The following is a 16773-nucleotide window of genomic DNA, read 5'->3' as shown; positions in this document are numbered from 1 at the left end:
ATTTCACATATATTTGCCAAGTATAAAAGATGATATACATACGAGTTTATTTATGTAATGTGTAACTTGATATGATATGTCTTTATTTAATCTTCCATCAGCTAAGCAGATTCAGACCTGCTTACTTCTTAGGTGGGAGACTTTCAAGAAAAACAAAAGCTCTAAGCTGGATGGGAAAGGTGAAAGAGGTCCCAAAAGACCTCTTGGCAAACAATTTATGTACTGCTGCTAAGAAAATTCATGGATGTGTCTATGAAATCACACTCGATTTTAGAAAGACTTTACCTTTTCACTTGTCCTCTAAATAGAAATTAATCAAAAGTTGAACTGTATAATCTCCTTCTAAGTTGTTCAGTTAGGAAACTAATTTTCGCTTTTCATATTTAGTTAAATGTTTGAAAGCCTGGTAAATTATGCAAGAAATCCTCATAGGAAAAGGTATCCCAAACATTTGGGGGAGTGAGTTGCTTTTTCCTCCAAACCTGAATAGGAAGGTGTGCAAAGCACTTGAAAAAGATGCATGAGCCAAGTGTTAAACTAAGGACACACTTTAGAAGGCCCACAGTAAGTGCTTTGAAGGCTATCTCAATTCCTTCTTTCTTTCCATGGGCCAGGACTGCAACCCTAATACTTTTATCTCACCTTTTTATACTGGGGTTGGCTAAGAACAGATGTAGGATGAAAACGGACTTTTTTCTCTTTTGGCCCAGTCAAAATTACATTCTCTCTGTCAACATGAACAATATTTGGATACATCCCAGCTACTAAGGCTCCTTTAACTACAGCCCAATTTTCTGAGTTTGTGTTCACATCCCTTATATCACCACCACCTCTGGCTCTAACAAAACCTGGGAAAGAAAGAAATCACTAGTTAATTATTTAAAAAAACAACTTTATTTCTTGGACTTAACTGTCAGCCTGGATAGTTTCTTAACTCTCACTTCGTTTTTAAGATATATTAACTGTACATTTAGCATGGATGAATTCTACTGAAAAACAGTTATTAGGGGATTTGCCCTCCACTTTATTTGGCTGATTTGTACTTTGTTTTTTTTGTATTTTAATATCATACAGATTGTCAAGGCCAGACAGTTATATAAATTTATGTTAATTCTGAACCTTTTGTAAGACACTTTTTCACCATTAGCAGTTATACAATGGCGTTCCTAATCCAATCAGAGATACTTACGAATTAGCGATAAATTCAGAAAGTGCAGTGTGAAAATATTGTTTCTTAAAACAATGAACAAAAGCAATCTCTGAAAGTTTCTTTCTAACAGATGTTCAGAAAATTACACAAAAAATGGAATTCATTCCAACATGCAAATATGTTTCCCTATTTTACTATTTAACTGAAATTAGAAGAAGAATGAATCATAGGCAAAATAGCATCAATTAATAATTTATATTATTCTAGATACAATAATGATTCAACTTTATAAATTAACTTAAATTCTAACATATAGATTTTTTAAAGAACTACATTTTTATTATTTTCCATGTGACTATTAATTTATATATAACTACTGATATCCCTTTAATTTTTGTATTAGGAAAATAGTGTATGGTTTGAATAAATTATAGCAGCTTATTCTTTCAAACATAGCAAATCAAACGCAGTAAGGAAAGTTGTAGCTTTCTACATATGGAAGCAAGAGATGGTTTTCTTTATTATTTATTATTATTATGAATATATATATTTGTACCTGAGGCTCTCAGCTGCCCAAGCAATTGTGTTCTCATTCCTATGATAATTTCCATGGTTGCCTGAGAAAGGAAGTTCTTCTCACAAAAAGCTCTTTCCCAGCCATCACTGCGTGCTTTCTGCCATGCCTACCAAAGATGTTGGTTTAAAATGCTTAGAACAGATGATAGACAGACAGACAGACACATCCATAATACGTCTTCAGTGGCCTTTCCAAATCTAACCCCTTTCCAGATTACCAAAAATTAATGTATGTCTTCCCACCTCTCAAACTTACAATCAAAGACAACTAATATCTATCTATATTGGCTCTACAGGCTCTTTGGGCAGAAGATTAGATTAATGAATCCACAATTCAAAAGGCAAAAACCATTGCACTGTCTCTGAGGCAATTTCTTAGGAGTTGCAGAAGTCTTCCAAAATTGTGTCCCCTTAAGGGCAGGAAAGTCATAACAGTTGAGAGACAGAGAGATCACCAAAAGTCCCTAGTGTGCCTACAGCCACTGAGTATATTTGGAAAATAAAACTGACAGAAACAATTTCCCACACAGCAATGAAGAGAGCACTTCACTCTTCATTGCTCTTGAATACTTTTCAAATCAAACAATCATCCTGAGCCCTCCATTAACCTTTTCTTACACCAAAGAAACCAAAGGACAGCTCTATACAATGCTTTTTGATACACAAGAGATGTCTTTTTCCCACAGCATAATCTTTAGAACTGTTTTTCTATTATTATTTCAACTAATATGTGATTTAAAAAATTAAAAAATAAGATGCATATTTTTTATCAAGTTTTAAGGAAATTTTAAAAGTTTCAGCAATCAATTTAACCATGTTACAGCATTACAGGAGTCAGAACTGCAAGCTGCTGAGGTTGTCACTTTTAACACAGGTTAAAAATGAAAGTCTTGAAAGTGATAAAGAAAAAGCAGAAAATACACATAGAATCAACATAACACTATTGTCTTTTGCCAGCTGGCAACAATGAAAAAAGGAAACAAGTAGCAGATGGAAAGCAGAGGCTAGCTGGCAGCAGCAAAAAGGAGACAGGAACTAACAACAATATAAATTAGATTTTCAAGAGCTCTGCCCTAATTATATTATTCCTAAGATAACTTTTCAAAACAATTTGATCTAGCTAAAATAGCTCATCTGTTTCATACAGTATAATCAAACATGAATTGTTAAATGTCCTTTTAGTAAATAAACATATAATACCTGGAAAGCCCGAAGAAGAGCCATATGGTCACTAAATGTTCCCGCAGTAAATCGTTTTCTACACAGCATGGCTGCACGTTTTTGAGAAGCCTGTGTGGGTAGCACAAAAGGATCCCGATACGCAAGTGTGCAAGCAATTGTCAGAATAGGATCCAGGCACTTCAGAACCACAGCGCAAAGCACCATTTTCCCAAGATGAGGCTCTACAGGTAAGTCAGCCAGATGATAGCCAAGTTCTGTTAAATCTTCCCAGGTGTCCATAGCATCTATGGTCTATTAAAACAAATGATAAGCAATGTTATAGACAGACGTGCATAATCTAAATTTTTTCTGGGCCATAATTAAAGTTCAAATTCAAATTAGTTAAAAATTCAGTCGCATTCTATTTACTCACCTTAAGTATCTGCACAGCATTTCGCACAATTAAAGCAGGAGGTGGCTCTGGAGCTTTCATTAAGAAGTCAGCAATTGGACAATTGATGGGAGCTAGCAATTTTGTATGTAAACAAAGCTCCTATAATATAAAAGATATGTTTTTCAGATCATGACTTCATTCATAGTACAATCTTATACAGTATATGTCCACTTAGATGTCAGTGATGGAACAGTGTTTATTTTTATCAATTCTTCTACCCATTGTAGCAACTTACGTTCTTCTCTGAGGGAGATGTTGGTTCAAAAATATGATTGGTAGGTAGGTAGGTAGGTAGGTAGGTAGGTAAATAGATAGATAGACAGACAGACAGACAGACAGACAGACAGACAGACAGACAAGAAAACTAGCCTGGTTGAAAAAATCTTCCAAAACATTAGACTACAATCTTGCAGTTCACTTCAACATCTATAAATCTTTCATTTATCATAAATATGTTTGGGAAAATTCATGTGCAGCAAACTGCCACGGTTTCCCCCCCACAAACCTCATAATTCTATAACCTCTTGATACCCTTTGTCCTAATGAAGCAGCCAGGTCATACCCTTTTGACTTAATGCTTCACCTACCTAAACAGATAATATGCTTAAGTTCCTTCCTATCTCTTCCTGTCTTTGTTAAGCTCTTTCTCCTTTTGATCTACCTGTATTTGTTCTTACCTGATCTTTGACCATGTAATGTGTTACTAGAAAATAGATGCTTACATGAAGACATTTTCCAATGAAGAAACCTTTGTCAGCATCTAATGGTTAAGCTGTGTTTGTAACAAGTATATAAGAAGCAATAAACTCAGAGTTTGTCAAGCTGTGTCCTGCAGCTTCAAACCTCTGCTCAAGACATGCCTGCGTCTTTGTCTTAGCATCATACATAAATATATTTTATTTTTTATTTATCAAATTTCTTTGCCGCTCATCTTGCAGTTCAAGTGACTCTTATGATGTTTCTTAAAAATTAATGATGGTTACCAGATGATTAAATAAGCCATTGCATAAGCCACATCTGTCTTCTGTCATTCAGGAATAATTAGATAATATAAATTCAAATATTAATTTTTGGGAATGGTTACTGAATGCAACAACACCAAAATGCCTAGCAAACTCAATTGGTTTGATAAATAAGCATGCCTAGGTTTGTCATTCAACTGCATATATTCAGACGTTGTATGTCTTCATCATTCGAGGTTTTTAAGAAGAGACTGGACAGCCACTTATCTAAAATGATATAGGGACTCTTGCTTGAGCAGGGGGCTGGACTAGAAGACTTCCATGGTCCCTTCCAGCTCTATTCTGATTATTTATTTAAAATAATATAAAAAGGGAAATCTAAGAGAAATATTAGATTTTTTTGACATTCTGAAGCAGAAACTGGCAATGTAACTGCCTACAGTGCCTTACATTTTTTGATATTTTTTGAAATCCTGAAATCACATAAGGTGTCAGATATTGTCAGGCAAAATTTCAAGCTTTTCATTGCTGAAAATCTGTGAGATTTCAATAATTTAAAATTTTTATTCTAGTCAACAAATATTTTCCAGTGCAGAAAAAATGTATTACTTGAATCTTTAGGATTATTCAAAGCAATGTTGTATATGCAGGCATGAAAAGAAAACCCACAACAGTGACTATCATCAGATTTTACAATGCATATTAAGAAAACTCTTGTTCAAGAGACAGCGAGGCGGAGATGCAGGATATCTAATTTATTTAACATCTCATAAAAATCTAGTTCCCATTAAGCATTTAGCACAATTGAAAAGTTTTAATATTATTTTAATATTCAAAAGGTTTCAAGGATTTCCATACAAAGCCTCCAAAACAGCTTTCAACATATTGTTGCATATTTGTTGCACATAGCAATCAACCAGTCTATTTAAGGTTTGTTGGACAAGCCACACTCAGTCTTGTAAACATATACATATATACATAAACATATAGATATTTTGATAGGCTATCTGAACCTTCATATTTTCTTTTCTTCTCAGGCTATTTCTTGGATCTGGAAACTAATTCTTGAACTTAATTGCTAAAAATATCAGAAAGTAACAGAAACTAAGGTTAATTTGAGCCAAATTCTCACAGGTGATTCAACAAATCATAGTTAAAATAAACCACAGCTTAACTCAAGCACAATATTAAAAAGGGCTTAACAAGAGAATAAAAATTACCCACTTGTAGAGGCATTCTTAGAAGTTCAGGAGTCTGAAATTCCAACATATTTTGAAATCTTAATTTACTGAAAAGTCGAAAACAAATTCCAGGTCGACAACGTCCTGCCCTTAGAAGTAAAAAATTATTTAAGCTGAATTAAAACATTTAAAAATATATGAATAAATTATCAAAGCAGACTAAAAATTCATTCATTAAATTTTCGATCCTAAGTGAAAAAATTTTCCCACTTTTAATTTTATATATCTGTGAGGGTCTCTTTCTAGGTCTGGAAAAAGATTTCTTTTTTTTAATGATGTATCTTAAAATGCTGAACATCTCTAATGCAAGCCTCTAAAAATATTTTTTTATATTTTTATTACCTGCCCTTCCTCTGAACAGCACTTGCTTTAGAAATCCACACCATCTTAAGCATAGTTACACAATTCAGTGCATCAAAGGACTTCTAGAAAGTTAAGAAAAATCTATGTTATAAAATATCGATATTTATTTATTAATTAATTTATACTCCTCCAATATTTGGCAGTTAACGATATAAAAATGAACACTAAATTAGTAATTAAGTCATATAACAATATATGATGTATATGATGTATATGTGTATGTTATATAATAATTATTTTTATTTTACTAAAGTAATGCCAACATAACTTTCTTTAATTAAATTTTCCACAAAATAATTTTAAAATAAAATATACATTATATTATAAAAAGTCCGCCACATTAAAGATAGCATACCTCTTTCATTTTTCCCGAGTCAATCACAAAAACAACATCATTTACTGTGATACTGGTTTCTGCAATATTTGTAGAAAGTATCTGCAGAAACAAAAACAGCAACCTTGTAATGACAGCTTAATGTTAAAGTGGGAACAATCATTAAATAACTAAAATCATTTGATACTTGCTATTTTGCGGATGCCTAGAGGAGAAGTCTTAAGAACCTTTTTCTGGTCAGATGTCTGCATATTTGAGTGCAGCATAAATACCTGGAATCTGATAGCAAAAAATCAGAATGGAATACCAAAAATATTGCAGTTCTGAAAGTAAAACAAAAAGCCCTTCAAAATAAATATATATAAACTTTTACCTATGAGCATTATCTGCAAATCTTTTGTCATCAAAGAGTATGCGATCTCTCAATCCAACTATCTCATCATATCCAGGAAGAAAAATTAAAACTGCACCTGTAAAACAAAGTTCAAATGCTATAGAAAGATGAACCTAAGCAATTCTAATTATTGTTGCACTCAAATTTCTCACAATTAATAAAATAGCTTCAGAACTCTGTGGAATTATGTATATTGTCTTTAGTTTGAGAATTTGAACACTTCTTAAAGGGTTTTTCTATTATCAGCTAGTTCAAATCATCCCTGAATGTGAATGTGCTACAACAGAAATAAAAGTAAACCAAGCCTTATGCTCTCTTGCCTATGTAACTGAATGTGAAACAAATCTGTATGCATTTGTATGCATTTAGGCCTTGCTCATAATTCATTATTAAATTGCAAGAAAAAAGTGACAATAGGTCTGTCAATCTCTGTCTCTGTATATATGCTGGCCTTGGGATACACGCTGGAGTATAATATAAGTAATCCATCCTTCAGTGATTCGGGTCTTTCAGAGTTTTTAATGTTAGGACTGTATATTTTTTTTAATTTCTAGTCATACTAAGTGATTAGGATTGAGCAAAAAAAAATTTTCATTAATCAACAAACAAATATAGCCTTGATATGAAATAATGAATGAAATAATGCATTAAAGCGGAATATATCTAAATGGACATTACCTGCATCACAGCTATGGCAGATGTTGTACAGTAGGTGCATTATCAGGTCAAGATCTACCTTTTCATCATCAAAACTGTAGTGATAAGCTTTCAGGAGTTCTCGATCTTCTATATTCATTTCACCAGCATTAGCATGGACCAAGGAACTTTCATCTAGATTACCAGACTCTAATGAGGCACTGAAATATATAGCAGAGATAAATAAGGTAAGATAACACTGATGAAATAGGTGTTAAACCTAAAAATAAAAAACCAGAAGTCCCAAAATGATTTTTTTTTCAATTTTACAAATATTTGGAAACCACAAAGAAATCTTTCTAAGAATACAAGGGCATTGATTCAACAAAAACATTAGTTAATCCAAGGATTTTTGTCTTTTTCCTTTTCACTCTCGAAGTCCTAAAGAGCCAGTGTTCATAGTAATTCTATCTTGGTTAATAATCCACTGAATTTACCTGAACAGAATAGGTTCATAAAATTAACTTCAATTAATCCACAATCTTACTCACATGCTTTATTTGTTCAATTTACTCAATGAAAACAGTGAAAAACTAATCTCCTAGAACAGAGGTCCCCAAACCTTTTGGGCATCAGGGACCGGTTCCGTGGAGACAGGTTTTTCCACGGACTGGAAGGGCATGGTTTTGTGTGCTACCCGCATCCCACGGATGGGGCTTTGCTTGTTTGTGCAGACCGGTTGCTGGCATGCCGTGGCCTGGTACTGGTCCACGGACCAGGGGTGGGGGACCCCTGTCCTAGAAAGCAATACAGTTAACACTTTCAGTATGAACTATCAATGTATTTACTCTAGTGGCAAGGGGATTAAGCTTTTATTTATTAGATTTATATGCCCCCCATCTTGCCTCTTCCAAGTTCCTATAGCTCAAAGAGAGAATACGGAATCGAAAAGCTAACTCAGAATGTTCTGATAGAACAACTCATATGATCTATTCTGCACGTGAAATAAAATATGACCACCACTTTGGATATATTTAATAGAGGTCAACACTAAAAAAAAATGTTTTATATTAAATTACCTCATTGTTTAAACCTCTTCCCATACTGTGTTACAACTGCTGTTCAGTAATGTTCTAGTTCATCCTATTTCATATCTTTTAAATACAGGCTAAATTACAGAAACAAATCATTTGCTAATTTTGCAAGGACCATTAATGCCTTTTTTTAGAGGTAGCTTGGCTTTAAACCTGGAATTAACATATACATCAAGAAGAAAATAAACAGCGAAGTGCAATGTGTGCAATAAAAATAGCTTGGGGAATGATCCTAAAAGTATTCAATACTTTTATTAAACATTAAGAGTTTTTCCAAGTATCATTAAGTAATTTTTTCCTATTTCAATTTTATCATGAAATTTCCTACTTGAAAAAGCTTAATCTGCTTCAAGAAATACAGATAGTCCTTGATTTACAACCATTCGGTTAGTGACTGTTTGAAGTTACAATGGCACTGGAAAAAGTGACTTATGACCAGTTTTCACACTTACGACTATTGCAACATCTCCATGGTTATGTGATCAAAATTTGGGCGCTTAGCAACTGACATGTATTTATGACAGTTGCACTGTCCCAGGGTCATGCGATCAACATTTGTAACTTTCCCAGACGGCTTCTGATAAGCAGAGTCAATGGGGGAAGCTAGATTTGCTTAACGACCACATGACTCACTTAATAACTGCAGTGATTTAATAACCATGGCAAAAAAGGTCATAAAAAGGGGCTCACTCACTTATCAACTGCTTGCTTAGCAATGGAAATTTTGGGTTTGACTGTGACTCTAACTTGAGGACTAACTGTATTCCAAAGGCCTGGATAGATTTATGTTAAGTAAAGAAAATACATTACCAATAGGATTCCAGCAGGTCAATTACTTCTGTCTGCCCAAAGTGTTTAGCCCAATCCAAAGCTGTCCTGTAAAAGTATTTAATAAAATGTTTGGTTTATGCACAACAATGGAATGTTCCCAATATTCTCTAGTTATATTCATTATGGGATTTGCAATAGGTCTATAAAGATTTTTTCAAACAAATGCTTCACAATGACATGTAAACCACGCAGACAGCAGCAAACAGCTTAGAAAACAGCTATATAAGCCTAGAAAAAACACGACTGCTTTAATAGTTGCAAGAAATGTGCTTTCTACATGCTCCTTTGTACTGCAAAACATTTATTTTGAAGAATTTGAACAAGTCTGATCTGTAATCTTGTTTTATTACTCTATTATTTAATGAGCCACCTAATGATAGGAAAAGAGCTTCTTAATAATATTTGAACCTTTAAGGTTGCATCTTTAACTACTGCAAAGTACTTAGGATCTCTTGCTACTACTACAAGTAATCTATAGTATATGAAATTATTTTTCTCTGTTGTCATATGTTTAATTATTTGCAGGACTGCTTATCTAAGCTATTTCTACCAGCCTCACAAGGTTGCACTGAATGGGGAAGTTCCAGATACCCCCCACTGAGGTTTTGCTATTTAATGGGATGTAGAAGATGCATCTTCTTTATTATTGTACCTGCCCTTTGGAATGTGCTCCCCTCCCCCACACTCCATCCCCGCAAGGATTCTATCAACTATTCATAGAACCAAGAAGACCTGGCTTTTCTCTTGTTTATTGGTCAAGATAGTAACTGAACCTAAATTTCAGATAGGGTACAAATTCATATATAGAGGATTATATATAGAATTATAATTCAAGAATAGTTTCAAAAATGAGCTATATTCTGTGGCAGGTTTATTTCTGAGTTATTTTTTTCATTGTTGGATTGTTGTTGTTGTTAGTTGCGAAGTCGTGTCCAACCCATTGCAACCCCATGGACAATGTTCCTCCAGGCCTTCCTGTCCTCTACAATCTTCTGGAGTCCATTTAAGCTCACGCCTACTGCTTCAGTGACTCCATCTAGCCACCTCATTCTCTGTCGTCCCCTTCTTCTATTGCCCTCAATCTTTCCCAGCATTAGGCTCTTCTCCAGTGAGTCCTTCCTTCTCATTAGGTGGCCAAAGTACTTGAGTTTCAACTTTAAGATCTGGCCTTCTAAAGAGCAGTCAGGGTTGATCTCCTCTAGGACTGACAGTTTGATCACCTTGCAGTCCAGGGGACTCAAAGGAGTCTTCTCCAGCACCATAGTTCAAAGGCCTCAATTCTTTTGCGCTCAGCCTTTCTTATGGTCCAACTGGGAAAACCATGGCCTTGACTATACGTACTTTTATTGGCAGGGTGATGTCTCTGCTTTTTAGTATGCTGTCTAGATTTGCAATAGTTTTGTTGGATACCACATATTAAAGCATGATCAGTAACAGAAATATTCATCAAAAACTAGAATTAAGCTCTTTCCTCCCTTCCCCCCGTCTTAAATCACATATATTCCCTAGAGAAAAACAATGAAAAAAATGGTATTTTTACCAGCCATTGGATGATTTGATATGGACATTTGCTCCCATACCAATCAGTTGTTCTACTTGATTCAAGAAACCTCTTCCAGAAGCTACCATTAATGTTGTTGCACTTGTTTCACCATGCCTGTAATCAACTAGGGAAAGGGCGAGAAAAGATGGGAAATAAGTTTTAGAAATATTATTTATGAACTGCTCAAACTTTTAACTATTATTCCAATATTGTCAAAATATTCTGCTATTGTTACAAAGCATTAAAACTTGAATTGCCTAAGTATTAATTATTTTGGCTGTTATGTACAATTCTATAAACGTTTACTAGTCAGCTTGTTCAAGACCAAGCTTCATTGTTTGAGAAAATTCAGACACTGGAAAAAATGGTGATGATCCATGAGTCACATAACTGATTTATTCAGGAATCATTCATCATTTCAAAATTATTATTCAGACTTCTAAGAAACCAAAGCTGGATTATTATTCTGTCAAATGGCATGGCCATTTATGATACGGTATCTCAGTCCAGTTGCCTCGTGAAAAAGCATCTTTGGGAATCTCAGTACGTCATTCAGTAAAAAAAGTTAACTATTGTGAACTTACCACTGACATTTTCAGTTAAAATAAGATGGAACACTTGTGCAAAAGCATCAATGTCCTTATGCAGCCAAATATCAGAAAGACAAGCATCCATTTCTTTAATTAACCAAGGTTCAAGACAATTAACATCTTTTTCAGCCTGCAAATGAGAACACACTTTATCGTCACTTGGAAAACACACTTTATCGTCACTTGGAAATGCTTGAAAAGCTTTTTAAAAAAATCATTTCATTATATGTCCTGAAACTGGCAAAAAGTTTAAAAATTGCAAAACTTTTAAACAGTGCTGCTATCTAAACCTTACAACGTTAATGCTATTTATTTATTATTAAACTTATATGCCGCCCAACTCTCCATATGCCGCAATTCTAGGTAGTTTACAATTATTCAATTAAAATGCTATATAAAACATTAAAACTATAAATAGGGATCTTACTTATAAAATTTAAATTTCACTTAAAATAAAATTGACTGGGATAGAGAGAGAAGGAGCAAAATGCACGGGGGGGGGGGAAGGTGGGATGTTATCTAATCCGTTAGTCACCTCCAAAATGCCACATCCCCACTGGGGCCAAGACCACTTTTGGAAGGCCAAAGGGTGAACACAGATTTCACCTGGGAGAACACAATGTTCCAGTAGATGGGAGCCATAACTGAAAAGGCTCTTGTTCTGGACCCCACCAGCCGAAATTAGTGTATTATGTTATTATGGTAAAATTGGGAGAAATTCATGCACTTGATTCTGCCAGTATAAGCTGCTTCCTCATTTATATATATCAAATTCAATTTTACATGATACAAAGTAAATAATGCATGAACTCAATTAAAAGAATGATAAAATCATGAAAACTTTATGCAAAAATTGAAAAGCACAAAATAATACAATATGGAAGTTGTAGCAAGTTTGGACTTTCATTGTCTTCTAATTTTTTTGTAGAGTTGGAAACATGGACATGCATATGAAGATATTTGTGAAAAGGATATATCAACCAGAAGTTAAGCCTGAGCTTATAACCATAATCATTCCTATCCAATGTAAAATCTAATATAAAATATCAAAGATCTTAGAGTAGTGCATACCAATTGACTGAAGACAGTGTCACCCCCATCATCCAGCAGTTCATATTCTTCAGCTACATTTGGTACTGCCCTCTGTCGTTGCAATTCAGGTTTGCTATTATCTTGCACAGAATACCATTCAGTCAAAGTTGTCTGCTGTTTTTCTTCTAGGTAGCATATTTATGTTTTACATAAAGAAAAAAGTCAAGATTAGATCTATAGCTTTTGCTATGTTAGGATTTTTCCACTGTATTTTACAGCCTCTTCCCTTCCCATTTTGCAATTTTTATATCAATTAAAACATTAATTTTCCAACCACTGCAAAACTAGATACCCACCTCGTTGTTTTTCCTTCTTGTATTTGATCATCTCTTTATTTGTATAGCCTGTACTTCTTAATATGTCTTCTAAAAACATTTCCTTTACTTCAAAGGGTCTTCCTGGAACTGAAAACGCAAAGATTATTATAAATTCCCAGAGTTCATTCTGAACAACAATTAGGAATTGTTAACAAACACATGTGTTTTTAGAGAACACATAAGTATCTTTTTTAAATATAGTTTTATTGCAAGTTTTAAAACAAGAATAAAAATTAATATACAAGAAAAAGGAGAAAAGAAAAAGGAAAAAATAAAAGACAAAGTTAAAGTGCAAAAAGAAAAGTAGAAGAAAAATAGAAAAGACAAGATATAAAGATTTGGCTTCTGATCTTTACAGCAGTTGTTAAATACAACTGTAGATTTACCTCCTTCCTTCTTAGATAGATTGTAGAAAGAAGACGCTCTTCTTTCCATATATCTATCCTATCTAATCATCAGAACCATAGATCAATAAGTCTATTTTTTTTGTTTTATGTAAAAAGTCCATTAGGGATTTCCAGTCAGCAATAAACATAGATATTGCATTTTCTCTAATCAAAGAGGTTAATTTGGCCATTTCAACAAGTTCTATCATCTTCATCAACCATTCCTCCATTGTAGGTATTGCCAGATCTTTCTATCTTTATGCATATAATAATCTTGTTGTGGTTATCATATATAAAAACAAAGTTCCATTACTTTTTTCCAACTGTTAATCCAACAGTCCCAAGAGGAAGCCCCGGTTTTCATTTGTATATTAATCTTTACAATCTTCTGATTAATGTATGCATTTGAACCCAAAATCTTCTAGCTTTTTTGCTTATTCACAAAGCACAATAAAATGACCAAGTGAAGCAGACTTCAATGATAATATTAATTATCTAAGTCAAAGGATATATCATGCTTATTATACTGATTTGATTAGTTAGCTATTAGTACAGAGGTGAACTTTAGTAGGTAGTCCCTATTGCTGCAACACTTGTTAATACGCCTTTCTGTAATGTTTGCTTTGTCATTCTCAATGAGCTAAGCATTAATACATAGGTAGTGGTAGCATGCTTTACTTAAGTATAGTTCTATTGATCTTCACTTAATAATTTTAATAGGCTCCAGTTTAATTACATACATCTGGTTAGCTGCAGTTTAGTTTAGTTGCATATTATCTGTTCAGTTTAATTGCATAAACCTGCACCTGATTTCTGGGACTCTGGATCCAGTACCCACAAAATCATTTAAGACTCTCCTAATGATTATTCCTGCCTTTGTGAAGTGCAACCCCCTTATGCCAGCACACAAATAATGCAAATCATAGTACAATCAATCAATCAATCAATCATCAATAACTCTTCTGTTGGCACATTTTCAATAGCCAGTCATTTCACTTGTAGTATTTTTTTTCCTTCCAAATTTTATTTCATAGACTGGAATACCACCTGCAGAACTTCATATTTTTCCTTCCTAAAATTTCAAATTCTGAGGTGAGGTCATTCATATCAACTATTCTTGGTAATAACATTTGTCCTATTTATGAACAAGAAATCAGTAGGCTTGAGGAGTCTTGGCAGTTGTTTCAGCACACCAGTAGTGCATGTTCCTGGAAAATGAAAACTAATTCTTAATAAACCAGTAAGTCTGGCCAGCAGACATTAGTTTCTGAACCTCACAGTAAGATATCAATGATTGCAGTTCTTTATCCTCTTGCAAATAGCAGTTACGAGTCTCCTGCTATTCAAACAGAGAGGCAACCTCTTCTATCTGGTTAAGTGGTGTTATTCTCCTGTTGGGCTATTTATAGTCTGATGACCTGAAAGTTGTTGCTAAATTCCCACACTGCAGAACGTCTTGTTTCTTGTTCCTCTGTGTCAGTCTTGTTCACTGGAATTTGCTTTTTTTCCCTTTATGGCAAATTGCTTCCTCCATCAATTCTGCTGTAATTCTGCTTTCTTTGTTTGCCTTCATCTAAGTTCTTTCTCAAGAACTGAAGTATGGCCAATGTTTCCTCAAACTTTACTACAAGTGTGCCTATAAATATATGCCACGTTTTATGATGGCAGAACCATGCTTACTTATTTTACTTCTTAAGGCATCATAAACATGTGTGTGTGTATCTGTGTTCTCTTCTCAAAATCCTAAAATTGTCTCCTGTGGAACTCAAATGCCAAAGCTGTTTCATTACCACAATGATCTTTTTAGATTTAGCAACTGAAAAAAAATATTAGGGTAAATGTTTGCCTTGTTAACTCAAGCCCCACTTAATATATACTAAGAATAATATTTAAGTTTATATCCAAATAGTGTTTACTTCTGAATATGTAATGATTACATACTCAGAATTTAACAAAAATTGTATTATATGACAGCTAAGGGTTTCTGAATACCCCCTTTTTTCCCAAAACCTTGCTATGTCAAAATACTAATCTATATACTACTAATATTTTCATGTTTGTGGGTAAACTTTAACTGGATGAAATGGTGCATCATAAGACAACAATTTTTGAACCAAGATATCTCAAATGGGCCAACTTACAACATGTGTCCAAAATATGGAATCTTTATGTTGGATTGTGTTATACAGTTCAACATGGGTTACTTTCAAGGCAGATACAATTCTGATTATCTCCCTGAATTTTTAAGAACTGGTATGTTAGAAGTTCTGCCACTGTTGAAGGAGTTGATAAAATTTGGTAAGGAAATGTCTGTGAAATGATGACCCAACAGGCCATGGGTTGTCTAGTACATTATAAAAATACAAGTTCAGTAGTAGTGCTTCAAAGAGAAAAACTGCAAATTTGTATATATGTGTATCTTTCAGCAGATATTCAACCATTTGTTTTCAAGATTTAGTATATACCATGAGAGAGAGAGAGAGAGAGAGAGAGACAGAGAGACAGAGAGAGACAGAGATTTTCTTCAGCTGTATTTAATACTGGGGTTCTTTTTAATAGTTGAACTTACTGTATATCACTGGACAGCCTCCAAAATATCTGACAAAGAGGTTCACATCGAGAGCAGCACTAGAAAGTATGAGTTTCAATGACAAATGTTTTTGTAGCATATCTCTTAATTTTGTTAACAAAAAATCACTGAATCGATCTCTTTCATGGACTTCATCCTGCAACATAAACAAGCTGTGTTTTTTATAACAAAACCTGAGCATTTTGTTACATCACATACAATGATTTATTATTGTCATCATCTGTTAACTGGAGTTGTTCACCTCTTGCAAACACCTCAAATATACATAACTCTTATTTATATATAAATTTAATAAGACTCCTTGGACAGAAAAGGTGACAAATAAGCATATATAAAACCTTACATATTGCTGAAAGGCAAAGATCACAAAATTCCACCTTACTTATTTCAGCCACATCATGTGATCAAACTCACTTAAAAAGCAGCTGTGCCCAGAATGGTCAGCAGTAAAAGGGAAAAGGTTGATATGATTGAATGGATAGTATAATCACCATGAATATGATCCATATTTCTCCTGTGGCAACCAGAGCTCTCAAAATTCTAATGAAAACACTGGGCAAAATTTTTTGAAACCCCTGACATGGAAAAGATAACAGAAATGACAGCCATGCTTTTTGTTTTTATTAGCATATATCATAATGACATGTCTACTATACTGAAGCTATGCTTTTGCTATGTTTTTACTGCATTGGTCTACAAATACTGGTGTTCATTTCTATGGGATTGAAAACCTTCCCTTTAGAGAAGACTATTAGGTGGGACAATAGCTAGGTAATTCTGAGAGTTTAAGCCCATACATTGGGAGCATGCACAAAGTAGGGAAGACTAAAGACTAATGGTGGTCTACTTTAGTCTTCCCTATCTTGTGCATGCTTCCAATGTATGGGCTTAAACTCTCAAAATTACCTAGCTAATGTCCCATCTAATATTAATAGACTCAACAATCAACATATAATCCATCCTGCTGCCCTATGTTGGGATTTTAGGCAATACTTTGCTTAGGGCATTCAAGCTCATGTAAAAGGCAGTTTAAAAAAACAATCAGAATCCAAAATTCTA

The 16773-nt window shown here is 34.0% G+C and overlaps 1 protein-coding gene across 1 annotated transcript in view; it reads right to left on the bottom strand.

Annotated features, from left to right (window-relative positions):
• YTHDC2 (YTH domain containing 2) overlaps positions 1–16773 on the bottom strand; it is a 36941-nt gene that overhangs the window by 12019 nt on the left and 8149 nt on the right. Inside the window, exons 7-22 of the mRNA XM_015827119.2 lie at positions 15694–15850; positions 12718–12825; positions 12401–12546; positions 11324–11459; positions 10737–10863; positions 9176–9241; positions 7314–7492; positions 6615–6711; positions 6433–6520; positions 6263–6343; positions 5887–5969; positions 5528–5633; positions 3321–3440; positions 2927–3199; positions 1707–1833; positions 643–848 (exon numbers count right to left, since the gene is read on the bottom strand). Of these exons, the coding sequence (XP_015682605.2) occupies positions 643–848; positions 1707–1833; positions 2927–3199; positions 3321–3440; positions 5528–5633; positions 5887–5969; positions 6263–6343; positions 6433–6520; positions 6615–6711; positions 7314–7492; positions 9176–9241; positions 10737–10863; positions 11324–11459; positions 12401–12546; positions 12718–12825; positions 15694–15850 (2100 nt within the window). The remainder of the gene's footprint in view (positions 1–642; positions 849–1706; positions 1834–2926; positions 3200–3320; positions 3441–5527; positions 5634–5886; positions 5970–6262; positions 6344–6432; positions 6521–6614; positions 6712–7313; positions 7493–9175; positions 9242–10736; positions 10864–11323; positions 11460–12400; positions 12547–12717; positions 12826–15693; positions 15851–16773) is intronic.

Source organism: Protobothrops mucrosquamatus, unplaced genomic scaffold (assembly GCF_001527695.2).
Source record: "Protobothrops mucrosquamatus isolate PMUCROS unplaced genomic scaffold, P.Mucros_1.0 scaffold3512, whole genome shotgun sequence".
In the NCBI taxonomy this organism is placed as follows: Eukaryota; Metazoa; Chordata; class Lepidosauria; order Squamata; family Viperidae; genus Protobothrops; species Protobothrops mucrosquamatus.
The sequence above is the reverse complement of the archived record's forward strand: the minus strand, read 5'-3'. Positions and strand labels throughout refer to the sequence as shown.